The sequence below is a fragment of the Monodon monoceros genome, unplaced genomic scaffold (assembly GCF_005190385.1).
Source record: "Monodon monoceros isolate NGI ecotype Baffin Bay Population unplaced genomic scaffold, NGI_Narwhal_1 Super_Scaffold_16, whole genome shotgun sequence".
NCBI lineage: Eukaryota > Metazoa > Chordata > Mammalia > Artiodactyla > Monodontidae > Monodon > Monodon monoceros.
Window position 1 is genome coordinate 71,251,656 of NW_021703772.1, and position 27,826 is coordinate 71,279,481.

The 27,826-nt window shown below is 38.6% G+C and overlaps 1 protein-coding gene across 1 annotated transcript in view; it reads left to right on the forward strand.

The window, feature by feature from the left end:
* Positions 1-27,826, forward strand: part of PLA2R1 (phospholipase A2 receptor 1) — a 116,301-nt gene that overhangs the window by 25,032 nt on the left and 63,443 nt on the right. The window contains exons 4-10 of the mRNA XM_029224783.1: positions 4,341-4,514; positions 9,464-9,577; positions 10,392-10,535; positions 13,745-13,939; positions 15,236-15,393; positions 18,283-18,381; positions 21,636-21,748. Of these exons, the coding sequence (XP_029080616.1) occupies positions 4,341-4,514; positions 9,464-9,577; positions 10,392-10,535; positions 13,745-13,939; positions 15,236-15,393; positions 18,283-18,381; positions 21,636-21,748 (997 nt within the window). The remainder of the gene's footprint in view (positions 1-4,340; positions 4,515-9,463; positions 9,578-10,391; positions 10,536-13,744; positions 13,940-15,235; positions 15,394-18,282; positions 18,382-21,635; positions 21,749-27,826) is intronic.

A 27,826-nucleotide genomic window follows, 5' to 3' on the forward strand; every position in this document is an offset into this window, starting at 1 on the left:
GAAACGAGTCCAGTGGCTGTGGACTTTCTCTGAAGAGGGGGAAGAAAGAGTGAGAGGTTTGGACAACAGGAAAGGTGTGAAATGAACACGGTGGCTGCTGGGAGAGCAAGCTTTTTAGGAAAAACCGGTAATGTTTCCAGGAAGTATTGGGGGTGGTTGATAATGAATCCATTGGATGATTTTCTTGGCAGTGCTCATCTGTTGGGTGCAGGCATGGAGCAGGCATGATTGGGTTCCTCTGTTGGAACGTGCTCCATAAAGTCACTAACGGACTCAGTCCTCATCTTACTGAAAGATTCAACAACGTGTAACAAACTGACACCATCTCTTTCCTTGGGCTTCTGGGGCCCACACCTGCTAGTTTTCCTCTTTCCTTTGTGGCCACCACTTCTCAGCTTCCTTTGATAGCATAGTCTCCTCTGCCTAACTGCCTTTAAATTCTGGTGGCAAGCTTGGGAAATAACATGAAAAAGTTGGAACATGGTACCTGCTCTCCTGATAATTAATTTTATCAGGAAAAACAGACAATCAATAAGCAATCCCATAATGCGTCATTTAATCTCAACTGTGATCAGGCCTACCAAGGAGCATGTAAGGCATTGGGGATGAACAGCAGGAAGTGCTGACTTGGTTTGGTATCCCTTTTACATGAGATTTACCAACAAAACACTTTTCAGGGAGCAGATATTCAATAACTATTTGCTAAGTGTACGAAAGACGAAAGGGAGAAAAATAGTAACTCTGTAGCCTGGAGTTGCTTGAATAGTATAAGAGTTCTTTTCTTTAAAAGAATTCAACCATTTTTTAAAGTGGCAGGAAAGATACACCTGGGACAATGACAAAGCTGTATACTTAGGAATGACAAAAAAGCCATATTAACAGAGAAGGAGAAATGGCTGCATCTCAGTCATAATCTATAATAAAATCGGTGTTGACATGAATATACTTCAGTTCATTAGAAGAAAGGTGTACTTTGAAAGGGAAAAAAATCACCATCATGCAAAAGATTTTTGGCAATCTTTCTTCAAACAGCAGGAGATGCAAAGATATATAGGATGGGCTTCCCTGGTGGCGCAGTGGTTGAGAGTCTGCCTGCCAATGCAGGGGACACGGGTTTGAGCCCTGGTCTGGGAAGATCCCACATGCCGCGGAGCAACTGGGCCCGTGAGCCACAACTACTGAGCCTGTGCGTCTGGAGCCTGTGCTCCACAACAAGAGAGGCCGCGATAGTGAGAGGCCCACGCACCGCAATGCAGAGTGGCCCCTGCTCGCCACAACTGGAGAAAGCCCTCGCACAGAAACGAAGACCCAACGCAGCCAAAAATAAAAATAAATAAATAAATAAAAAGATATATAGGACATAGCTGCTTCCTTCAAGGAGCTCAGAATTTAGCGACAGAAGAGATGATATAAAGACAACCAAAGATGCAAAGAAATATAACAATCTGATGGTATCCCTTAGACTAGAATTTTTCAAGAAAAAGTAAATGTACCAGCCTACAATTTTCAGTGGCTTAGAAGCAGAAGTTAGTTATGAATAAGCAAGAGGATTAAGAATAAATACACGCAAATGCCCTGGGCCAGGACGGGACCCTGTGGCAAGGGAGTTCCTGGGGAACAGTCTCCGAGGACAAGATGAGCATGCAGGAGGCCTCCTGGGGAGGAGTCTCAGGATCGATACACATGGAAACGAAGGGAAGAGAGCAGGATTGCACAGGATGGTGATGCAGGGCTGGTGACTCCCCACACTGACCCACAAGGAGTTCTCAGGCTGGATTTGCCCCTAGTTGGGGTGAGAGGAGGGGTCTTATAGCCCTGCACTGACCAGTCATGGTTTGCAGACTGCACTTAGGAAGGGAGAGTGGTATTGGGCAAAGAGCCTCTTCAGCCAAGGCAATCCTTGAAGAAGGCTTCATGTTGAGAGGTGTCTGCTGGCAGCTGGGGAAATTAGGCCTTCGGTCCTGAAGGGAGATCAGAAGAACACATCACAGTGCCCAGGCCCAGGGTGGCACTTTCATTCCACTTGTTACCATGAAATCTTCAAATCGGATCCATGGAGTGACATGCAGCCCATCTAGAGAAGCAAAGAGAGGACTTGTGTCTGACGGCATAGAAATACAAATTCTTATATTTTAGTTAAAACCAAATTTTAATGACAAATGGACTGCCTTGTTAGAAGAATATGGGCACCTTTTGCAAACATTTGACTGGGGGTTTCCTTTTGATTAAACTTAAGAACTGGCACAGATAACACAAAGTCAGGGGAAATCTAACAAAACTGGGAAGTGTAATTTGTAGCCCAGACAGGATCACCTGTAAGCCTCTCATCTTAACTGTTTAATGAATAGAATTCAGGAAGATTTCTGCAAAAGGCTGCTTTACGTAGCTTAATCCATGTCCTGTTGAAAGGGCAGGACCAACTCTTGGCAAAAATGGGAATGAGATCAACTGAAGTGTCCTCCGAACCTTTTCTTATCATGGCATGGCTTATCATGGTGGCTTATAATTAGGACTTATTATCAAATCTTTACCCAAGGCAGTGGATGAGAGGCAGGTACCCTATACCCAGATCTCTCCTTTTGACAACCTCCTATCTCCCCTTCTGACATCCTACTATCTTCTAGTAGCCAAAGGCTACTCATACCTGCTCTCCTTGGGAAGTGCTTCAAATGATTTCTTTCAAACCAGGGTTTCCCAGTGTTTGCTTTGTGAACCATTTGCATTAGAATCAGTAATACGTTAGAAAGTCAGCTTTCTGAATCCCACCCCGACCTTCCAATTCAAAATCTCTGAGACTGAGAACCAGGAGCCTGTGGTTTTTTTAAGAAGCTGGCTAAGTGATTTTTGTGCACATTGAAATTGTAAACACTCCTCTTTCATGGCCTCAGCTCTCACACGGGATGAACAGCGCTAAACTGATGTCTGATAATGCTTAGCGTGTTGTCCATCTCATGGATGGCATAGCTTTTTAACTGAAGACGGTCTCTAAGGAGTCAAACTCAATGGGGAAATTTCAGCCACCAGGGCAAGATGATTACTGAAGATGTCCTCCTCCCTTTCTCTTCCTCTTCCTACAGTTTTCCTTGGTGATAGACTTATCTTCTTGGTGATAGATCCTCCTTCAATCTTGGATCCTTCTATAAATACATGTGTCAGTCAGGAAACTCTGTAGACAACCTTAGATTTATATAATAACTTCTCCTTAACTAACTCCATTCTGGGGAAGGCACATTGCAACCAGATATGAAAACAAACTTCCCACATTCCCAAGGGAGCCATCTAACTAAGTATTGCAGGAAAAAGAAAACAAACCAAAAAGATTTCATTGTCAAATAAGTTTGACGTATACTGAATTAAAATTAAGCTGTTTCTTTATCAGAGAACTTCTCAGAGGCCTTAACATGCTGTTGTATATTATGAATTCCCCAGAGGAGGCTACATATGCACTGTCCCAGCTTTTCTTGCAGAGCTCTTGAAGTTGTCATACACTATGGATTGCACTTCGGGAAAAGTTGTTCTAGATTTTAGCAGATTGTCTGACCATCAATTACACTCATGCTGTAGCATGGTTCACATTGTCTACATTCTGAAATTCTTTGGCTGAGTTTGACTTCAGGTAATTTTTATGGCTGCTTAGCTTCACCTTAGGGTTTGATTTAAAGCACCCAAAGTAGGTCTTCATTTTGTTATTTCAATAAACTTCAGATTTCAGAGCCACGTCTCATATTTTATTAAATTTACTTTTAAGCAAACTACACAATCCTTGGCCAATGTTTTGCAAGTGGATTTTGCTTCTCCTCCTTTTGACTGAAAGAACTTTCTTAAACTAAATATCAGTGTTCCTGTTCTCAATGTTTATTTGAAAACTTCTGTTCATTTTAGAGTCATGTTTCTACTGTATCCCTTTTATTCCATCTAGCATTTTGATATTTGCAGGGAAAAGCTTTTTGAAACAATATTTGCATCTACCTCAAATAAATACTTCAGTTCACACAGCTTTCAGTATAAAGTTCTGACTTTAAAGAATTCAGATGTTATTTTCACAAATATCTATACTCCAATTATATTTCCTTCTCTTAAAAATAGCTAATGTCATTTTCCCAGAAAGGATCAGAGCTTCTTTATTGATAATTTCTTGAACTTCCTTTCAATCTTGAACAAGCTTTACCATAAAGTGTTTATGGGAAAACAATGCAGATTTCATCATAAAGTCCTAATCAAGAATAGATAAGGGCTCTGAAGCTTTAGGAGTTGCAATCATGCCATTCAAATTCATCTTAGAAATATATCGCCATATAAATAAAATAAGATTATAACGTTTTAATGGATTTTGTTTTCAGCATCTACAGAGGTGGGTTGTGACGCTGTCTGGGAGAAGGATCTCAATTCACACATTTGCTACCAATTCAACCTGCTTTCCTCCCTCTCCTGGAGCGAGGCACACTCTTCATGCCAGATGCAAGGAGGTGCTTTATTAAGTATTGCAGATGAGACTGAAGAAAATTTCATAAGGAGTAAGTAGGTGGATGATGCACATTGATGTCGGTACAGTTAAAATGATTGGTGTTTACAGTTATGTCCATGTATGCCAAGATGCCTTCTGGAAAGAAAAGGTCCCTTGGAAAATATTTTTCTGTTATTAACATGGCCCAAACTCACACCCAGAATTTTGACCTGAACCCTGGGCCATTCCATTTGACACCTGGCCGTGCCTCTCTTATTTTCCCCCCCCCGGAAAAGAGAAGTTGAGGCTACAGCAAGGGACCCAGGAGAATTTTCAGCTCCAACAAGTGCATAGGGAGACTTCTAAACTTAAGTCCGAATTCCTGCTTTGCTGGGGAGCTTAGCCATTCCGTTTCCATTTATAAATAATTAAGCTGTTTACTAATTAAGCAGAATCTTACCTGTCAGTCACTGTGTGTAGTAGGGTTTCCAGTGGATGTCAAAGAACTTAAAATTTAATTGGAAAAGCAAAAGCACACACATGTTAACTAACGCTGTAAAGTAATAACATAAACTGTCAAAAGACTGCTAAGGAGCTGGGTCTGATCTATTTCACCTCTCACCTAAACTCTCTTTTTACTTTTATAGATTAAATGTGTCTGTAGATGTGTACATGCAGCATTTAAAAATCTTTCTGAAACATTTGAAAGTGTCACAAAATTAGTCACTTTCATTAAAAGTTTCTGATGCCTTTTTTCCAAATTATATTGCACATGTTTCTTCTAATATAACAATAATAAAATTATTCTAGGATAATTTTAAAAGTTCAAGGAAAAACTCTCATAGTTCCACAATCCAGAGATAACCATGTTTCTTCTGCAAAAAAAAAACCCCATACAAATGCATGCATAATCCATAGTATCTATGAAAAATGATATTGAATAAAAAGATGAGGCGGTTGTTGCACAGAGGTTAGGAACAGGGGCCAAAGAGCCACCTGCATGGGTTTGAATCCCACCTCCATCACTTACTACCAGTGCTAAAGAAGTAACTTAACCTCTCTGTGCCTCAACTTCCCCCCTCTATCAAATGGAAATAATAACAATACCTACTTTTTGGTGGTGAGGATTACATGTTATAGAACAGGTGAAAATTTAGAAAAGTGCCTGGCACACAAATCAAACACTCAGTATGTGTTAAACATTTAACAGCAACTATGCGCACAGTTTAGTAACATGCTTATATAATTTACCTGCATAGAATGAACATCTGTCCATGTCTATAAATATAGATCTATATCATGGTATTTAATGGTTACACAGCGATACAGGTTAGAGATAATATATTTAGCTAATCTCCAAATATTAGATAGGGATAGGTAGATAAAATTCTTTATTTTGTTTTTATTTACTTATTTGTTGCTATGTAAAACCATCCCTCACATACCTTTGTGCATAGATCCCTGATTATTTCTCTCTAAGTTTGTAGAAGTGGATTCACTGGGTGGAAGAGGAAGCACATTTTAAGGCTTTTGAAAGTCATTAATAACTTCTAGAAGGATTGTAACAAATGCATGAACAGTATATGCCTGCCCCTTTCCCCACAGACTTGCAAAAGTGGGAAATTATCACTGAAGCTGATCTGAGTGAATCATATTGCAGGAAAACACCCATTTCCAAAATCATTATTAGCCTGTAATGGTATTTATAGAAAATTTTGTGCACCATTTATGAATTACAATTGTTATCTATTTTGACTGCTGGGATCTTTAATAAGAGGGTTTGGACTTAATCAGATTTGAATAAAGATTAAAGGAATAAGATATGTCAGAGACTTTGATTTAAATACCACAATTTTATTATTAGATTTCGGGGATTGTTTAGATTGGGAAAACAGAAGAGTATTCATTAAGACAGAAGCTTGTTCTGACCAAGGTATTTTTTAATGTTGAAAATAGTCTACTGTTTCTTGTTAATCGCTGGTGAACATTAACTATGGTATAAGGAATTATCTAAACTGCCACAAATGCCAGGAAATAGCCAAAGGAATTTCAGTTTGCATTTATTAGTATAGAATTGTGAGCCAATTTACTTGTAAAGCTAAATAGACTATTTTTGTACTTTTAAACACAGATTAGAAATTATACAATGATTTTTTAATATGTACTGTTAAAACAGTCACACAGAGGGTATTCAAAATAACTCTAAGGTAAGAATAATTAATACTTAAATATTTTAAGTAGATTACTTGAAAGCAGCACTTGGCACTTACCCCGATATGAAATGTGGAAATTTCTCCGTCTTGTCAATCCATCTTCCATTCTGCCTTCTGTCGTGATGACACCAGTTAGATGATTTAATCAAATGGTGCTATTGGAAGGACTAACCAAATAGACATTAGGAAGAGACTTGTGTTTATGCCCCAGAAACTTGGAAAGGCAGAGCCCATGAATGCTGTTCCTGTCCAGTGATTTCAGGGATCTCAAAATTATAAAGTACCTTTTTCTCTTTCCTTAAAGGTTTAGCTTCTTCCAGTTTTCCACTGTTGTTTCAAAATACCCAATCACAGAAGGTGCTGCAGCCTTGTGATGTGAATGCACTAATCTTTACAACCTTGGTGACCATACAATCGATCATCCAGACTGAGACCCTTTGAAGAGTAAAAGGTTCTGCCACCAATACTTATTCTGGAACTACCAGCATAAGCCATGAATTTTCCAGGCAAACTGGGACATACGGTCACCCTATTTATCACTCTTATCTGTCAGGGTCTCAGTCTCAGGCAGGGCCCCTGCATCTGGCTCAGAATAAATTGGGTTCTGAAGCAGATGAATCATAAGGGATCAATGCTGTCCTTTATAGATTAGAAGATTCAATGGCAACATTTGAAAGTGTCACAAAATTACATTCACTAATGTCTCTGACACTGTTTTTTCCCCAAATATTACAGCATGCGTGGTACATGTTTGTTGTAATTTTTTAAAGTTCAGGTGCACAAAAAGGAAAACCAAAGAAAAATTTCCCCTAATTCTACAATTTTGAGAAGCATATTTTCCTACACAAGCATGTCAAGGCACATGTTTCTACATAGCACTGATAACAAAATTGGAATTGAATTAAAACAGGAGGAGCCGAGGCACAATGGTTAGGAGAAGGGGCCTACAGAAAGCCTTCTCCCACACCAAGCTGAAGAAGCATTTGCACTGCTCATGGCCCCAACCTGCTATTTTTTTTTTTAACATCTTTATTGGAGTATAATTGCTTTACAATGGTGTGTTAGTTTCTGCTTTATAACAAAGTGAATCAGCTATACATATACATATATCCCCATATCTCCTCCCTCTTGCGTCTCCCTCCCTCCCTCACCCTCCCTATCCCACCCCTCTAGGGGGTCACAGAGCACCGAGCTGGTCTCCCTGTGCTATGTGGCTGCTTCCCACTAGCTATCTATTTTACATTTGGTAGTGTATATATGTCCATGCCACTCTCTCACTTTGTCCCAGCTTACCCTTCCCCCTCCCCATATCCTCAAGTCCGTTCTCTAGTAGGTCTGTGTCTTTATTCCCATCCTGCCCCTAGATTCTTCATGACCATTTTTTTTTTTTTTTAGATTCCATATATATGTGTTAGCATACAGTATTTGTTTCTCTTCCTGACTTAACTTCACTCTGTATGACAGACTCTAGGTCCATCCACCTCACTACAAATAACTCAATTTCGTTTCTTTTTATGGCTGAGTAATATTCCATTGTATATATGTGCCACATCTTCTTTATCCATTCATCTGTCGATGGACACTTATGTTGCATCCATGTCCTGGCTATTGTAAATAGAGCTGCAGTGAATATTTTGGTACATGACTCTTTCTGAATTATGGCTTTCTCAGGGTATATGCCCAATAATGGGATTGCTGGGTCATATGGTAGTTCTATTTTTAATTTTTTAAAGAACCTCCATACTGTTCTCCACAGTGGCTGTATCAATTTACATTCCCACCAACAGTGCAAGAGGGTTCCCTTTTCTCCACAACCTCTCCAGCATTCATTGTTTGTAAATTTTTTGATCATGGCCATTCTGACTGGTGTGAGATGATATCTCATCGTAGTTTTGATTTGCATTTCTCTAATGGTTAATGATGTTGAGCATTCTTTCATGTATTTGTTGGTACTCTGTATATCTTCTTTGGATAAATGTCTATTTAGGTCTTCTGCCCATTTTTGGATTGGCCAACCTGCTATTGATCCCTCTACATACTCTGGTCCTGTGGACTCTGCTCTCCTCTTGGCCAGACAAACCCCATTGGCTCTCGACTGGACAGCCCTTCCCCCATTTCTTTAGCACACCTTAAATTTGAGGGCTTGCCTCCCGGCACTAACAACACTTAATATGCCTTCCGCTTCCTAGCCAGACCCCTAAGGAAAAGGTCCTCTAAGTTCAATTTTTTTAACTGTGAAATATTTCAAGAGTATTGACAAATGTAAACATTACATCTCTGCACACACATACCCATTATAGAGATTTAATAGCATTTCTTCCTATTCCTCTTTCTCAGGGCCTGAGGTAGGCTGAGCTCAGCGTACTTGAGTCCTGAGCCTCCAGATTGAGGCCACCAGACACATGTGGCAAAAAAATAGGAAGACAGAGGGGCACTTTGTAGGACTGGCCCTGGGCACTTCCTCCTTCCCCCTCTAAAACCCTCAAGTGGGTAAGCTCACACAGGTCAGGCCGTCTCAGATTTGAAACCATGAACTGTTGATGGATTGACGACCGTTGAGAGGCAGCATTCCTGTATGCTTAGATTAAACACTGCACAGTTGCTGTCAGTGAGCCTTTAGGAGACTGCCATGTTTCTCAGGCTGGCTTTTTTTACTCTGAAGCACCAGGGTGGGGTTTAGTAGCACTTAAACTCTTTTCTGCCATTGATGGAGTTAATTTATGACTCCATGCCCCAGGAACAGGAAAACAAGAAAGACGTGTAACATTGATATTTTTTTTGAAACTCCGTATTTCTCTTATTTCAGAGCACTTTGGCAATGAAGCAGTGGAAGTATGGATAGGTCTGAATCAGCTAGATGAAAATGCTGGTTGGCAGTGGTCGGATAGAACACCACTCAACTATCTGAACTGGAACCCAGGTACCTGCAGCGTTTTGTTTACCTTCAACAGGTGGCATCATCCCATAGCCTAAAATAGCAATATTTCCCATATATGTATACGACGTGTTATTGTGAAAGTGGCTTATAAACATTTTTAAAGCCTGATTGAATTTCTATAAGGCATGCTTTTCCAAATGAGAAAATGGAGGCCGAGAAGGTAAGCCAAGGGTGCAGGAGGATTTGGGTCAAAACCAAGATTCTAGTCAGTTGTTTTAAAAATAGCAACAGAGATAAGAAATTAAATCTCAGAAGTAGATGTTTATGTACAGATTGTTTTCGTATATTTTTTCCCACTCTCTCCTAGTCAATTTCCTCTCTCTTCAGTTAACCTTTGCCCTCCAAAGATATGATCAATTACTGTCTTACATCAGTATGTCTCGCACAAAAAAAGGAAAATTGGTTTTTCTTATGGATTCTAAGTCAATTATATTAACTGTGTGATACAACGCACTCACATTCTGTTTAAATGTGTTGTTTAAAAGATTGTTATAGTTGAACCTTGAATAACTAGAAAATATAATAAAGTACGATTGCATTTTGTGAAAAAAAATAGCAACAGATTGAAAAATATCTCTACCTTAAAACAATAAAATCAGCTGTTGCTATCTTTGGGAAATCATTTCATTGTCATGCCTGGACTTCAACTGCAAAATCATAAATATAATATCTTATAGGATTTACTACATATGCCAAAGAGAAGGGCTGTCTCCTTGATGCTAAAACTACATTTCAGTATATATTGAACTAACTGCTTTTGCTTCTAACATTAAGTACACACACATTGTATTTTCAGAAATAAATTTTGAGCCATTTGTTGAATATCACTGTGGAACTTTTAATGCATTTATGCCAAATGCCTGGAGAAGTCGGGATTGTGAGTCCACTTTGCCTTACATATGTAAAAAATATCTAAACCATACTGATCACGAAGTAGTTGGTGAGTGTTTTTATTTTAAGCTGTTTTTATAAGTTGCTTACTTGCCCTCTCAATATATTCAAAGTCCTTTATTTTTTGCTAATAATTTATAATTTAAACTTAGCTAAGGCTAGTTTTTATATGAATAAAAATGTGTAACAAGATAAGATCTGTTATTCCAAAGGCACCATGAATTTAATAAATGCATTTAGGTTTTTACTAAAAACTAAAGCAAAATAACCTAAGTATAGAAAACATTTTCTCCCTCTCTTTTTAAAAACTTTGCTTTCTTATTCATTCTGCCTTAGAAAAACAAGATATGCTTCATTTTCTATTCTAGTTGAGTTTTATTTATTTATGGTTATCCTAGAAATTAAACATATGAATTAGAAAATAGTTTTATAAAATTATTTACTTCATTGATCTCCTATCATACTCTATATCTCTTATTAGTAATACTTCCTCCTTGAAATAACAAACAAAACTTTTAGGTGTACCTAAGACTAAAATACCACATAATTACAATCTAGTACCTGAAGCTCAGTTATTTCTATTCTTAAGATCTATTACTTCTTCTTAGTTTCTATGGAATTAATGTCTGAACTCAGGAAGCATAGATAAAAACATAACCATTTTTAAAGAATCATTACCAGCATAATTAGAAACAACTCTACATTTAAAACAATAATCTGAATTATCTTTCTAAAATATTATCCCTTACAGTTAAGCTTTTTTATTTTATATTATTTTTTATAGATTTATTTTTTGGCTGCGTTGGGTCTTCGTTGCTGTGTGCGGGGTTTCTCAAGTTGCGGCGAGCAGGGGCTACTCTTCATCGACGTGTGCGGGCTTCTCATTGTGGTGGCTTCTCTTATTGTGGAGCACGGGCACGCGGGCTTCAGTAGTTGTGGCTTGCGGGCTCTAGAGCGCAGGCTCAGTAGTTGTGGCTCACGGGCTTAGTTGCTCCACGGCATGTGGGATCTTCTGGGACCAGGGATCGAGCCCATATCCCTTGCATTGGTAGGCAGATTCTTAACCACTGCACCACCAGGGAAGTCCCCAATTAAGCTTTTTAATTTACGATATTATGTTATGTTAATTTACGATATTGTGTTAGTTCCAGGTGTACAGCAAAGTGATTTAGTTGTGTGTGTATATATATATATATATTCTTTTTCAGATTCTTTTTCATTATAGGTTATGACAAGATACTGAATATAGTTCCCTGTGCTATACAGTAGGTCCTTGCTGTTTATCTATTTTACATAGAGCAGTGTGTATCTGTTAATCCCAATCTTCTAATTTATCCCCCCCACCTTTCCCCTTTGATACCCATAAGTTTGTTTTCAATGTCTGTGAGTCTATTTCTCTTTTATAAGTAAGTTCATTTGTATCATTTTTTTAGATTCCACACATAAGTGATATCATACGATATTTGTCTTTTTCTGACTTACTTAATTTAGTATGATAATCTCTAGGTCCATTCATGTTGCTACAAATGGCATTATCTCATTCTTTTTTATGGCTGAGTAGTACTCCATTGTATATATGTACCATATATTCTTTATCCATTCATGTGTCGACAGACAAATTTAGGTTGCTTCCATATCTTGGCTACTGTAAATAGTGCTGCTATGAACATTGGGATGAATGTATCTTTTTCAATTAGAGTTTTCATCTTTTCTGGAGTTTTCAGGAGTGGGATTGCAGGATCATATGGTAACTCTATTTTCAGCTTTTTAAGGAACCTCCTTACTGTTCTCTATAATGGTTGTACCAATTTACGTTCCTGCCAACAGTGTAGGAGGGTTCCCTTTTCTCCACACCCTCTTACAAGTAAGCTTTAACTTTTATTTTCCTTTAAGTAGCTAAGCCTAAAGATATTGTAGAATATGGGGGTGAGGAGAAGAAGCATCTCATCATTTTTTTACGTAGAGATTTTTTCATTATGTCAAGAATGTGCTGACATTGCTATCACTGTTATTGTCCTGTCCCTCCCTCTTTTCCTTTCATTTTCCTGCCTCAATTTCTTCTGTCTTCATTTTTTTTTCTTATGCCCTCCTGCACTGCCTCCTGCCATCCTTCTTTTCTTCAATTTTATTTGCTCTCCTGATCTATTAATTGAGGTCAGAAGACCAGAAATGATGGCAGCTAAGCTAAGTTTGTTTGGATTATTTGCTGTTGTTTCAAGTCCAAAAAATACTTTTGATGATCTAGTCCAGTGTCTTCCAACTGTGCATCCAGGGTTCCCAGGTTCCTTCCTTATCTCCACCCTTACGTCAATCAGAGAAGTTCCTCTTTTATCTTTTTATCTTACCTCTAGAGTGAAGTTTAGGGTTCATTTTTTCAAGGGGTTCTGTGACTGTGTTTTTAGGTTGATATTATCTATCTATCTAAATGTTCTAACATTCATCCACTGTGATTCTAATAGCTGTCAGAGTCCTAGAAGTGATTTTAAAAGAATGTCTTGTTTCCCAAATTAGCAGTGAAGTTGTTTCTAACTAAGTTAGTGCTTAAGGGAGGCACCCAGCTGTGGTTAATAAAATAAAGTAAAAATGCTGTCATCAGGCTGGGGGCAAGCTCCTGGAAGAGGAGAGCCAAAGTTGGCATGCACACAGCTGCCTTCCCTGCCAGTGTTAAAGAATCGTGGCATTATTTTACTGTAAGTCGAACCCAGAGTCCATATGAACCCAGAGGGACATCAGAGGCACTAAGCCTGACCCCCAAAATAAAAGCTATCATCTCTGCTCTAGATAAAGCGGTCAGAATTTCAGATTCTTTTCAGCTGAGAATAACTATCTACCCCCCCCAACCTAATACTGTATATAAAATCCTTTAAAAAGCATTTAAATTGTGTTCCATAATACTCCTTTTTTAGTGTAAAAAGGTTTTTTTAAATGGATAGCTCTAAATGCTAAATTTTATATCTAGCCCTGACTCTCACTTTGGTTGTATGACCTTTATCAAGTCTCCTTAACCTCTTTGTGCCTTAGATAGCTCATCTGGAAAATGAAGCACTGAGATCCATTAGATCCTAGATCCAGATCATAGATGGGATCCTTTTCAAGTCTGAAGATCTAGAATGCTATGATCCATATCTTATTGTATCATATGCTTCTGTTTTTCAAATTTAAATAATAATCATATATTAATGGTGATTTATATTGGGGGTAATAAGTAATGTTAAAACAATTGTGGTAAATAACTTCGTTTTTTGTTGGTTCAAAAAGAAAACGATGCTTGGAAATATTATGCTACCCACTGTGAGCCTGGTTGGAATCCCCACAATCGTAATTGCTATAAACTTCAGAAAGAAAAAAAGACCTGGAATGAAGCTTTGCATTCTTGCCAGTCCAATAACAGTGCATTAATAGACATAGATTCGTTAGCAGAAGTGGAGTTTCTTGTAACCCTCCTTGGAGATGGTGAGTGCCAAGTGTCTTTGGTTTAAGAAGTATGAAATTAATGTAGTAACTCTCTTTATTAGTGAAGTTGAAAAGAAATTAAGCTATTTAAAATTGATTCTTTATGGCACATGTATCTGAAATTTCCAAATAGTATCCAGGAGTGAAAATACACTGAATTTTTACAAAATACATATTCAGAAACTTTGTAACATCTCATAGAAGCCAGATATATTACATGTTTTCATTTTTGGGGTTTTTGTTTTAAGGGGGAAAGGTCATTTCCTGAAATTTCTAATTTAAAAAACCTGAACCTGTAATTTAGCATAATGAGCACTAGATAGCAGTAATGTGCTGTGGCCATGTAATCCAAGCAATAAAGGAAATTCCTTACAAAAATGATTATATTAAAATAACTTTAGCCAGTGAAAATGGGTAATTTATTTGGTGTGGTGTTTTTCAAGCTGTGTAGCATGCTCAGGGGTTCCAAGCTCTGAGGCCTCCACCCAGCTTTACCCACCAGAGCAGATCTGCCCCTACCTATGTCATATATGGACATAGAATTCTGCTGGAAAACATTGAAATCATTGACTGAGAGTAAATCTTTTTTTAGTGGAAAAATCCGGCGTCTACTCTATTTCAATGTTAGGTTTTAGTTTGGAGTGAAAACAAAACTCCTTCTGTCATTGTTCCTCACCCTTCACATTTGGGATTGAAAGAATCCTGTGGCTGCCTCTGTGTCAGCGGGGCACTGGAACACTCTCTCAGCCATCGAGGGTCTTTTCTCCCTACCTAGACTGGCAAGCTTTATTTTATTTACTTTTCCAGCAACCCCACTGCTCCTATTCAATGTTTCTAAGAATTTCTGCTCCTTTTTTTTCCCTAGGCAAAAGAAAAAAAGTAAAGCTAGACATCATTAAAAGGTTTTTTTCTAAGTGCCTTTTCTTAATTCGATTGACCTTCCTATTTTTCCTTTTTCGGGGCAGAAGAAAAACGAGACTTTGCAGATCTACTTTCCATACTGTAGCATGAACTAACTAGAGTCCTGGCAGTCTGACTTGCTTAAGCTTTGTCCTTGCCCTGGCTTTCACTGACACTCTGCCTCACTTATAAGGCCTATGTTGAGCAGATCTAGATAGATTAAGGGGGGAAGGGTTTAAGCAGGTATTTTATACCAAAACTTAAACAGGTTTCATTCCAATAAGAAACAAAGAAGGAATCACACGCAAAGTGGTATATATTGGTAATAGCCCCTCTGTGTTATCACCTTTGCAGATACTAGGATTCTTGTAAGTAATTTACGTTTATCTCTTGCAGAAAATGCATCAGAAACATGGATTGGTTTGAGCAACAATAAAACTCCAGTTTCCTTTGAATGGTCTGATGGCTCCTCAGTCATCTTTACTAATTGGCACACACTTGAGCCCCAAATTTTTCCAAATACAAGCCAGCTATGTGTCTCAGCGGAGCAATCTGTAAGTTGATTCATTTGTTCAATGCTCACTTTGCTGGACTTGTACTGAGGGCCACCTGTGCCAGGGACTTGGGCTGTGGCAGAGACCAAGACAGGCACAGTGCCTGCTCCTCCTGGGGCTTCCACGCTAAGCAGTAAAACATATACACACTAAAAACACATGGTAATTATAGTTGTGATAATAGCTCTGAGGACATAGGTTCAAGATGGTGAGAAACTTGGGATGGGACAGCTACTTCAGACAAGACAGTGAAGGAGGGCTCTCTGAAGAGGTGACATTTAAGCTGGGACTTGAACAAAAAAAAAAATCTCTTGAAGAGCAGGAGAACATTCCAGGCAGTGGGCAGCTGCCCAAAGGCAGGCCAAGGCTTGCCATGTTTGATAATCAAAAAGGAGACCAGGATGGTGTGGAGGTATGGATGGTGAAAGGTGGTAGGAGATGGGGCAGGAAGAATGCAAAAATGTGAGGCTTATAGGCCTGGGATAGGACCCACTAAAGGGCTTCAAGTAGATGAAAGCATGATCTGATTTATATTTTAAGAGAAACTGTGGCTACTACATAGAGAATTGATTGGAGAGAAGAGAGTGGAAGCAGAGAAACCAGTTTGGAGGCTGCTCCTGTGGTTGAATTAGAGTAGTGAATATGGAGACAAGAAGACAGATTCAAGGATCCTCTAGAAGACAGGAATTGTTGCTAAAGCAGACGTGGGGGTGAGAGACAGGTAGGTTTTTGGTTTGAGCACCCACCATTTTGGTGGATGGGGGTGCCACTGACCACCCTGGTGAAGATGAGGGGAAGAACCAAGGAGTTCGGAAATTACTCTGGAAGGTGATGGTTTTTAAGCTCCATTATCTTCTTAACATAAAAGGATTTCAACACTGCATGTAACCTCTTTGAAAACTGCAAATCAATGGAAAACCTTGCTGCTTTCTTCACATGAATGTGATGGTCCCAGTGACCTTAACATTACACTTACCTTTATGTGCTAGTCTCTCATTTATCTAACACCTCTGATTATACAGAATTTGTTTAATCCCAAGCCATTTGAAGGGTTTTTTTTATATGTTTAGAATAGACAATCTCTTTGATCAGATATCTACTGAGCTCACTGGTGAAGTTTTAGGAGGTTATTGGGATTTGGTAGGCATGCTTACTCTTTTAAGACACCGGGATACCATATCAAGTTCCCCCAAGAAGCAGTTTATTAAATGTTACTTAAGTAGCTTGACAAAGTGATTGTGCCAGCCAAACATGGGAAATGTCTAAGCACTTACTTTTTTTTTTTTTTTAAGCACTTACTTTTATGACACATTTCATTGCTTTATCTTTCAAGGCTGTCACAAATCCATGCAGTTACAATGATAGTGCTCAGGCAGTGTCTCAGAGTCACACTTGAGGGGGAACAATGACCTCTCCAAATGTTTGTTTTGGGTGTTACTCTGCTGAAAACCACTGTAGTTTATTCTACAGTATTTGATGCTTTATTGGTTCATTAGTTTTGATATAATTAAGGTGATCTTAGTTTCCTATTGACATTCTCCTTTTTTATTTGACAGACATGGGTATTTCACTTAGCATATTCACAAAGCAGGAGCCAACATTTGGATCGAGAAGTTGTTTTTAAGAGAGTGAGGATAGGTATTAATATTATTGGATGTGTTAGAACAATGCTGCTGTAAATGTGGTATTTTGTGGCCCCTTTTTAGCAACTCAGTAGCTCCTTAAACAGTAGATGCATAAAAAGTAACACTTATTCCCCTAAAGTTGAACTCAATATGAATGTAATTATTATAATTAACTAGTTACCTAAACATGGTCGATACCTCAATTTGAATCTGAGAGGTTGGTAACCATTCATCTGTCCATCCAATAGTTACTAAGGAACTATAGCGTGCCTGACAATATCCTATAACTGGATGGTTTGCTGGAGGCTCCATGGGGATGGGCTACAAGGCTGCTCTTACAGGTGAAGGTGTCAGCCTCCTACATAGTATGTTTCTGAGGGTCATGGAAGAGCTCTCTACTCACCTAAAACCCTGCATGCCTGAGATACCTAAATTTTGAATTTGAATTGTGCGAAAATTTAAATTGTGTGGTTTTAGCCTAAAGGTCTGGTTTGTGTTAAAATAAAAAATCCTTTGGGAGGATAAAATTTTAATCAGTTAGCAGTTATTGTATTTCATCATCAATGAAGGATATGAGAACAGCCTTCATTAGAACTAGGAGAAGACATGAAGGTATCTGCCCGTCATATAAAGAGGAAATGGAGTGGGGCTTTGGAGAATTCGTGATGAAGAAGGGTACTGGGGGTTGAACATGAAGTTCAGCTATGATAATGTTATCTCGGGTGATTCATGGTGCTTTCCAGGCATTTCCCCAGCATCAGGTTTATACAGCATCAGGTAAGCAGCAAAGCATTCAATTTAACACCTAGAAGTGATTGGAGAGAAGAAGCAGCATTCTCACTTGGTCAGGGGAATAGTTTCATATAAGTGGTTCTCAAAGTGTGGCCCCCAGACCAACAGCATTCACATCAGCTAAAAACTTGTTAGAAATACAAATTCTCAGGTCCCACCTGACTTACTGAATGAGACACACGGATCCCAATCAACTGTGTTTTAGTAACCCCTCCAGGTGATTCCAGTGCACACAAAAGATTGAGAATCACCACTTACCCCATCTTTAACTAAATATTGAGAGCAGTTTAATGTAAAGCCAGACCTCCCACTCGTATGTAGAGAATCAACCTTTTCTAACACAAGATCCTGACACATTATGCCCCCTTGAAACATGCATTATTAATCATATTTTAATTCAGAATTATTGACTTTGACTATCAGCATCAATAATGGAGTGTATTCATTCATCTTGTAATATTTTTCCTCTTAGGAGGGACACTGGAAAGTTAAAAATTGCAAAGAAACACTTTTTTACGTTTGTAAGAAAACAGGCCGTGTCCTTTCTGACACTGAATCAGGTTGCCAAAAGGTAAGAGCTGTGAACACTGCAGGGACTTCATAACCAGACTGATTTATCCACCATCAAATTAAAGTGAATCTCTCTCCCTCTCTTTCCTGCCTTGGCTTCCTCCTCTCTTCTCTTCCCCCTCCTTCCCTTCCTTTTTTCTTTCCTTCCCTTCTTTTTTTTTTGAGTGGGCTATTGTAACAAGCCAAACAATTATCAGCTAGGGGCACATGAAAGATTTACAGCTCTTGGAAGGATTGTTGTCTTACCATCTATTTCCACCCAAGACTAGTTTTCTTTTGAGATAAGAAATGTAAATGATCCTGTTATACCATCTGTATAAACAATGCCTATCGTGTGATACACTGTCTCACACGCAGTTTTCATTGTCTTCCAGTGAAGACTGTCAGAGTGAAAGCAAATGCATTCCTTTGAGCCAGAAAGTGACCTTCTGCACCCAGAGTCTTGTTTTCCTTTTCACTTTTCTTAAACTTGAATATTTGAATAAAATACAATAGCAAAGAGAAGTGCATGTTTGCAACACATTTGTTATTTAGGAAAGGGATAATAAAAATACTTTGTATTTTAAGTAATAAACTATTTTTGGTACTTAAAGTACTATTTTCAGTACTAAAAATAATTAAAAAACATACTTTAGGTTTAAACTTTAAAGGTAGAAAATAATCTGTCTTAAATTTCTTAAAATACATTCAATATTCTGCTGTGTTACAAAAAATTTATCTATCAGTGTCCTTAGCACATGCATTCCCTCTCTCTCTCTCTCTCTCTCTCTCTCATCACACACACACACACACACACACACACACACACCCCTAAACATTTTGGATTTAACTATTGGAGATTTTTATGCTGTGTGAGTCTCAAAATGTTCACAAATCTGGTTTTTATGCAATTCTTTTTTAATTATTTTCTCTTCTAATCCAGTTACTTATGTTCCAATTAAACGATAACCCCTCTCTTCAGAAACTGCATTTGATTCATTCATCCATGTGTAAGCATATTAGTTACTCTTCACACTTTAGCTGAACAATACATGTGCCATAGCTGACACGTGACCAGACGTTTTACCTAATGATTACATTTCCTGAATTAGTTATTACTGATCACTGATCTAATCTCTATCTGATCAGAAATATTGAAAAAAATCCATCCTACAGTGGCTTTCAAGGCAAATCAACATGTTTTATTTGTGTCGAAAGAGTAATTAACTTCTTACACAGCAGAAACAACTGATGTTCTATCTAAAGTTTTGTATACGGCTTCCCTCTTTCTGACCAGCCTTATCAATATTTAAGGATTCTGGGTTCAGAGCCAGTTCTTTACTCTTATGGCGAAATTCCATTAATTTCTTTATGCATCTATGAATATGGTTTTGAAAGTTTCCTTTCTTTTAGCCATCTGCTTCAGTGCAATTCTCTAAACAGTCTGCACATGCAAAACCAACTTATAAAATAAGTCTGGATAATTTCAAAGCAGAAATTTTTAAAAACTTTATTTCCATCTGAGTCACTTTTGGGGGACTAGATAATATGAGCAATCATTTCAGTACTGTCACCATCATGATTTCATGTAAAATGAAATGGCACCTCATGTACAAAGGATATTCACAAATACAATCAATTATTCTTCCTGCTTTCATTGTGTGGACAAAGGCTTATAGTAGAGTCTGGTTATTACTATGCCACATTTCCCCCTCTTTCCTTGAGCCTGTTCAAGTTCTTGGGTTTTTTGTTTTGCTAAGCAGCCTATGATCTAAAAACCACTAATGAAGAAGGAGTACTTTGTCAGAAAGGTCAAATTGTCAGCCTTCCTCCTCCTGTCCTTACAAATACAAAAGCAGTCTAACCTCCCTGCCCCCTCTGGAGTGACCCACGGAGGGGTTCTGGCTGACACTGTCAATTACTCACACAGATAAGGCTGGGGAGAGAAGTTAAGGGAGTGAATTCAGAGCACATCCTGGCGGGCTGGATGTGGTGCTCCTGTGATCCACGCCTCATTTAATAATGTTTTGAACTAAAATAGCTTATTTCTAAAATAAGATTTTTCTCTAATTTACTGCAAGGTTGAGACATTTTCTGAGTAGTATAGCAGAAATCATTTTATATCTGATCAAAATCTGGCAAGTATTGGCATGACACAAAATGAAGTGTATTTTAAAACTGGTGAATACATAAAAATAGACTGATAGAAGTGATATGATTTTATAATATTGGAAGAGAAAGAACTAAAATAACTAAGTCAAAATATAGAAGACTAATGAACCCATGTCTCCTGTACCGTATGATTTTAAAGAATAGAGCCACCCTTCTTTGCTCCCAGGGCTTAGCCATACACGTTTGTCATTTTTTGTCTAGGTGCCAAAGCTTGTTTGCTTTCTCTCTAAAAGGCTAGCCAGTTGACTAAGGAGTAATCTTTACCAAAAAGTGTATATATATATATTTTAGCCAATTTCTATTTGGAAGCTTGACGATCCAGACAAAACCATTCTGGATTGCACCAAAATTAGGTTCCAGGCCAGTTTATCCACTAGTCTCTCACTTAGATTATCTAAGTCCCTAATCTCAGTGGGATAACATGAAATAAGCAGTATGAAAGACGCTTAAAAAAAAACAAACAGTACAGTGTTATCTAGATACTTATGTCCTATTTGCTCATACCGAGTTCCTGGCTCTATTCTGGGGTCTCTGCCTGCATTTTCTCCCCTTGATTCTCAGAACAACCCCATGAATACTATTATTATCCATATTTACAGAGGAGAAAACTAAGACACATAGCGATTAAATAAGGTCACATGATGGTGGAGCCAGGATTCAAACCCATGCATTCTGTCCTTAAAGCCAACATGTTCGATTTTTACCATCCCATAGGAACCATTTACAGTAAATCATATAAGTCTGAACAGAGAGAGAGAGAAGGAGAGAGGGAGAGAGAGAGAGAGAGAGAGAGAAAGAGGAAAGGAGAGAAGGAGAGATCTTGAGTGAATGTCCCTTTTCTTTAATTTGCTTTTAAGGTTTTGGGCTTAAAGATTTTAAATTAGTTAAAACATTTAGGTTTTAAGAATTAATTAAACAAATGTAGAAGTGGCTGTAGCTAATGGCAGATAGAATAAATATAAATATATCAAGACAAACATTCAAGTTTTGAGTTTTGAGTGGGTCAGAGAAGAAACTGGTAAATGAGAATACACCAAATATATATATATTTTACTGTTTAACTAAATCAGATTGTGTCCTTAATTTTCATTTTCCTTGTTTAAGGGATGGGAGAGACATGGTGGATTCTGTTACAAAATTGACACCGTCCTTCGAAGCTTTGACCACGCCTCCAGTGGTTACTACTGTCCTCCTGCACTTGTAACCATTACAAACAGGTAAAATAGAAATTTTCTATCAGAAACATGCAGTGCTTTTTTGCCGTGAGGGTTCTTGGGATGATAAAATCTAGCCACAATCAGTAACTAGTGAAAATCTAAAGTGTACTGTACAACAGAGTATTAAGTTATTTAAATTGTTGATTTAGATGAATTTATACCATACAACATTAATTTTTTTTTTTTTTTTTTGCGGTACGCGGGCCTCTCACTGTTGTGGCCTCTCCCGTTGCGGAGCACAGGCTCCGGACGCGCAGGCCCAGCGGCCATGGCTCACGGGCCCAGCCGCTCCGCAGCATGTGGGATCTTCCCGGACCAGGGCACGAACCCGTGTCCCCTGCATCAGCAGGCGGACTCTCAACCACTGCGCCACCAGGGAAACCCCAATTTAAAATGTTAATTTTAAATTGATTTTTGAGTAACAAATAGTAAAATTTAAGATGTCTTTTATTTTCCATAAAGATTTCTTAATTACCTAGCTTTGCTAATATATTCAGTTGTAATGATATTTTATCTAAGTGCTTGTAATAGAAAAGAAATATGTTATTTAAATATGAAGTGTTTTTTAGATGTAATGTGTATGAGTCATGTGGAGTTTTTTTAGAACAAAAGTAAGTAAAACTAAACTGTGGAGGATTTTCAAATGCTTCCCCATTGCTTCTTAGGTCTACGTTTGTTTAGATTTAGATTTCTCTGTGCACAGGTATCTTTACCATACAAACAGAGAAACTGTGCCCTTTTCACACTCCATACAATTTGCAACATGTTACAGATGTGTAGCAAGGGATAAAAGTACCAACATCAGAAGAGACCTCAGTGTCATTATCAATGCCAGGAGGACAGTGAGAGCTGGGAGACAGACTCCTCCAGGCTGAAGACAGAATCAAGGTAGAACTCTTCAGTGGTTCCGTGGAAAATTATACCCACAAAGCAAGTCGCTTGCTTTTTTACCGAGGTCATTGCCTTTAAAAATATCTGTTGAAGACCAGGAATCAGGACAACTGGTGCTATGGTTTTATCTAGAGACCCCTTCACATGCAGGTCTAACCTGTAGGAGGAATTCTGTGTGCTTTCTCTGCTCTCCCCACATGGGACGTCAACGTTCAAAGCTGCCAGTGTTTCCTTCCTCCTCTTACCTCTTACCTTCTGTCTGTCTTTCCTCCAAACAATGCACAGGGGTGCACACACACACACACACACATACACACACACAGAGGGACAGATTGACCGCATCTGGCAAAATAAATTGCCGGGTGAAATATTTTATGCTCAAGAAACCCTTTCTTCGGGGCACAGCACCACTTCTGATGTATCTCAGTGTTGTTTTTAGTTCTCCTTTCTCCTTCCCAGAATAGCTACCAGGCAGAAGAAAGCCTTTATCCTCAGCCTTGTTCACCCACCCACAAGCTTTCGAGAGTACCTTGGGCTAGAAGTCCTCCAGTCAGTGAGTCAACATTGGACTTTATTCAGGATCTTGACCAATGAAGATGTGCTCTTTCGTTAATTATAATGTTTTTCACTGAAGAAGAAGGTCTAATTATTTCACCTGTTTTTACATCTTATTCTTTCTTTTTTTGTGTGTAATATTCATTGAGTGTCTATCACATACCTGGCACTGTGTTAACTACTTTTCATATGTTATCTGACTATGCAAAAATCAACAGTCAAGAGTTTATTAGAGGGACTTGCCTGGTGGCGCAGTGGTTAAGAATCTGCCTGCCAATGCAGGGGACACAGGTTCGAGCCCTGGCCCAGGAAGATCCCACATGCCACGGAGCAACTAAGCCCGTGTGCCACAACTACTGAGCCTGCACTCTAGAGCCCACGAGCCACAACTACTGAGCCCATGCACCACAACTACTGAAGCCTGTGCGCTCTAGGGCCCATGCTCCACAACAAGAGAAGCCACCGCAACGAGAAGCCCACGCACTGCAAGGAAGACTAACCCCCACTCACCGCAACTAGAGAAAGCCTGCGCACAGCAACGAAGACCCAACACAGCCAAAAAATAAATTAAAAAGAAAGTTTATTAGAAAATTATTTATTGAATATCTATACTGTGAGAGGCATCATATTAAACACTGGCATGCTGTACAAAAAAATAAATAAAAATAAAAGGTATAGTGCAGTCGCCCAGGTGCCACTTGCAGGCCAGCAGCGAAAGAGATAGAACATAAACACATGAAACAAGTGAAGAAAGTGGAATAACACAATGAATGGACAAACTCAAAGTGACATTACAGATAACTCATAGTGCCAAAGTGACCCAAGTAAGGCAGAAACCTGTTAGAGTTCAAGCACTTCATTTTCTAAGAATCCTTTGGGGACCTCATGCAAATGATAGAAAGTATCTAGAAAACAACCTACTATGTTTCATTTCCCCCAAAACTGAATAAGAGAGTGTGCTGTGAATACTGTACATTTTTTAATAAACTGTATTCAGTAGGCAAAGCTGATGTGAGGTCCAACTCTAAAACAGATCTATAGCTTGGGTAAATTTGTTTTCATCCCCTCCTCGACCTCCTAGGCCTCCCAGGTGACCTTTTCCTGGCATGCTACTCAGTCACCAGTCAAGCCCCCGAGTACTACACATTAGTCTCAGTGAGGCATCTCTCCCAGGCAGTTAACATGCATGAACACTGCCTTGCAAACATGTCTGCATCCAGAGCAATGACTCAAAAATGAGACATACAAGTTGAATACAGGAAGTGTCCTAAGCTCTTGATTTTTATTCGTTCGGACCTTATCAGATAAGAAACAAAGACCCACGGCATACTGTTCTTTGAGTGACAATTCACATTCGAGTATTTTTCAACAGCAGCTTTTGTCTGAGAAGGTTGGGCAGTAGATGGACAGTCTCCTCAGATCCAGGAGTATCCACTAGAAACCTTGGTAATCATTTTCTTCCATTACTGATTTCCTGTTTGAGTTAAGACACCCCTGTCACTCACCAGTACCCAAGCTTGTAGTTGCTAATTGATTTTCTACTCTTCTGCACAACTGAGCAACAGATTTTATGGGCACAATTAGAACCACCTGCTACAAATTACGTCCTTCTTTTGTTATGGGGCAACTGCTCCTGGCCTAGGACTTTTAACACTTTGTGGAGAGAGAGGGGAAGAAAAACAAACCCCTATTCCCAAATAACAGAATTTTATTTGCTTGCTGTTAGAAAATTTTGTTAGGCCTGGCCACCTGCTTTCAGACAGAGCAGGAATGCAAAACTTGAGTTCCAAAGTTACTATGGATAATTGTCTAAATGCATGTATATCTAAACCTTCGATCAATCAGCCTTGGAATATTTGTACAAAATAATCCAAATGACATTCGATTTTGAGAATTTTGCCCCAAATGAGAAATGCTGCAATATCTCACTTTTTCCTAAGTTTAAACGTGCATTATTTGCAAGCATTTTTATAGCTCTGCCGTTTTCTTGCAACCATATCCCCCAAACACTTTTACAGTTAACTTTTTAATATTGTGGAAAAATATAATACATAACAAAATTATCATTTTAACCATTTTAAGTGTACAGTCCAGTGGCATTAAGTACATTCATATTATTGTACAACCATCACCACCATCCAGCTCCAAAATATTTTTCATCTTCCCAAACTGAAATTCTGTATCCACTAAACACTAACTCCCCATTTCCCTTGCTCCCAGCTTTTGGCAACCACCATTCTACTTTCTGTGTCTGTGAAGTTGACTACTACAGTTACCTTATAACTAGGATCATACAGTAGTTGTCTATTGTGCCTAGTTTATTTCACTTATCCTGATGTCCTCTAGGTTAATCCATGTTGTAGCATGTGTCAGAATGTCCTTCCTTCTTTTTTTTTTAAAGAAGATGTTGGGGGTAGGATTTTTTATTAATTAATTAATTTATTTTTGCTGTGCTGGGCCTTCGTTTCTGTGCGAGGGCTTTCTCTAGTTGTGGCGAGCGGGGGCCACTCTTCATCGTGATGCGTGGGCCTCTCACTATCGCGGCCTGTTGCAGAGCACAGGCTCCAGACGCGCAGGCTCAGTAGTTGTGGCTCACAGGCCTAGTTGCTCCGCGGCATGTGGGATCCTCCCAGACCAGGGCTTGAACCCATGTCCCCTGCATTAGCAGGCAGATTCTCAACTACTGCGCCACCAGGGAAGCCCTGTCCTTCCTTTTTAAGGCTGAATAATATTCCATAGTATGGATATACTACATTTTGTTTATCCATTCATCTATTGATAGACACAAGATACTTCTGCCTTTTGGATATTGTGAATAATGCTGCTATGAATATGAATATCCAAATATCTTTCAAGTTCCTGCTTTCAATTATTTTGGGCACTATACCTAGAAGTGGAATTTTCTGGATCATATAATAATTCTATTTTTAACTATTTGAGGAACAACCATACTGGTTTCCATAGGAGCTACAACATTTTACATTCCCACCAGTAGTGCACAAGGGCTCCAATTCCTCCACCTCCTAGCCAACACTTGCTTATTTTCTGTTTTTACATAATAGCCATCCTATGGATGTGACGTGGTATCTCATTGTGGTTTTGATTTGCATTTTCCTAATGATTAGTGATGCTGAGCATCTTTTCATGTGCTTATTGGCATCTTTATATCTCCTTTGGAGAGACGTCTATTCAAGTCTTTTTCCCATTTTTGAACAGAAGTGTTTGTTTTCTGTCATTGAATTGTAGGAGTCTTTATATATTCTGGATATTAATTGTTTATCAGATACATAATTTGCAAATACTATCTCCTATTCGTGGGTTGCCTTTCACTATGTTGATAGTGTCCTTTGATGTGCAAAAGTTTTTAATTTTGATTAAGTCCAATTTATCCTTTCTTATTTTTTTGCCGGTGCTTTTGGTGTTTTATCCAAGAAATCACTGCCACATTCAACGCCATGAAAAATTTCCCCTATGTTTTCTTCTAAGAGTGTTACAGTTTTAGCTCATATGTTTAGGTCTTTGATCCACTTTGTGTTAATTTTTGTAAATGGTGTAGGGTAAGAGTCCAGCTGCATTCTTTTGTAGGTGGATACTCACTTTTCACAACGTTATTATTGAAAAAACTGTCCTTTCCTCATTGAATGGTCTTGGCACCCTTGTGGAAAATCATTTGACCATATATGCAATGATTTATTTCTGAGTTCTCTATTCTATTCCATTGGTCTATATGTCTGTCTTTATGCCAGTATCACACTATTTAGATTACTGTACTTTTTAGTAAGTTTTGAAATCAAGAAGTGTGAGACCTCCAATTTCGTTCTGCTTTTTCATGCTTGTTTTTGCTATTCAGGATGTCTTGAAATTCCGTATGAATTTTAAGATGAATTTTTCTACTTCTGCCAAAAAAAAATCACTGGGATTTTTACAGGGATTGCATTCAATCTGTTGATCACTTTGGGTAGTATGGACATTTTAACAATAAATCTTCCAATCCATGAATATGGGATGTCTTTCCATTTATCTGTGGCTTCTTTAATTTCATTTTTTTAACATCTTTATTGGAGTATAGTTGCTTTACAAACTTGTGTTAGTTTCTGCTGTATAACAAAGTGAATCAGCTGTATGTCTACATATATCCCCATATCCCCTCCCTCTTGCGTCTCACTCCCACCCTCCCTATCCCACCCCTCTAGGTGGTCACAAAGCACAGAGTTGATCTCCCTGTGCTATGCAGCTGCTTCCCACTAGCTATCTATTTTACATTTGGTGGTGTATATATGTCAATGCTATTCTCTCACTTTGTCCCAGCTTACCCTTCCCCCTCCCCGTGTTCTCAAGTCCATTCTCTACATCTGTGTCTTTATTCCTGTCTTGCCCCAGGTTCATCAGAACCTTTTTTTTTTGATTCCATATATATGTGTTAGCATATGGTATTTGTTATTCTCTTTCTGACTTACTTCACTCTGTATGACAGACTCTAGGTCCATCCACCTCACTACAAATAACTCAATTTTGTTTCTTTATATGGCTGAGTAATATTCCATTGTATATATGTGCCATATCTTCTTTATCCATTCATCTGTCGAAGGACTCTTTGTGTCTTCTTTAATTTCTTTCAGCAATGTTTTCTAG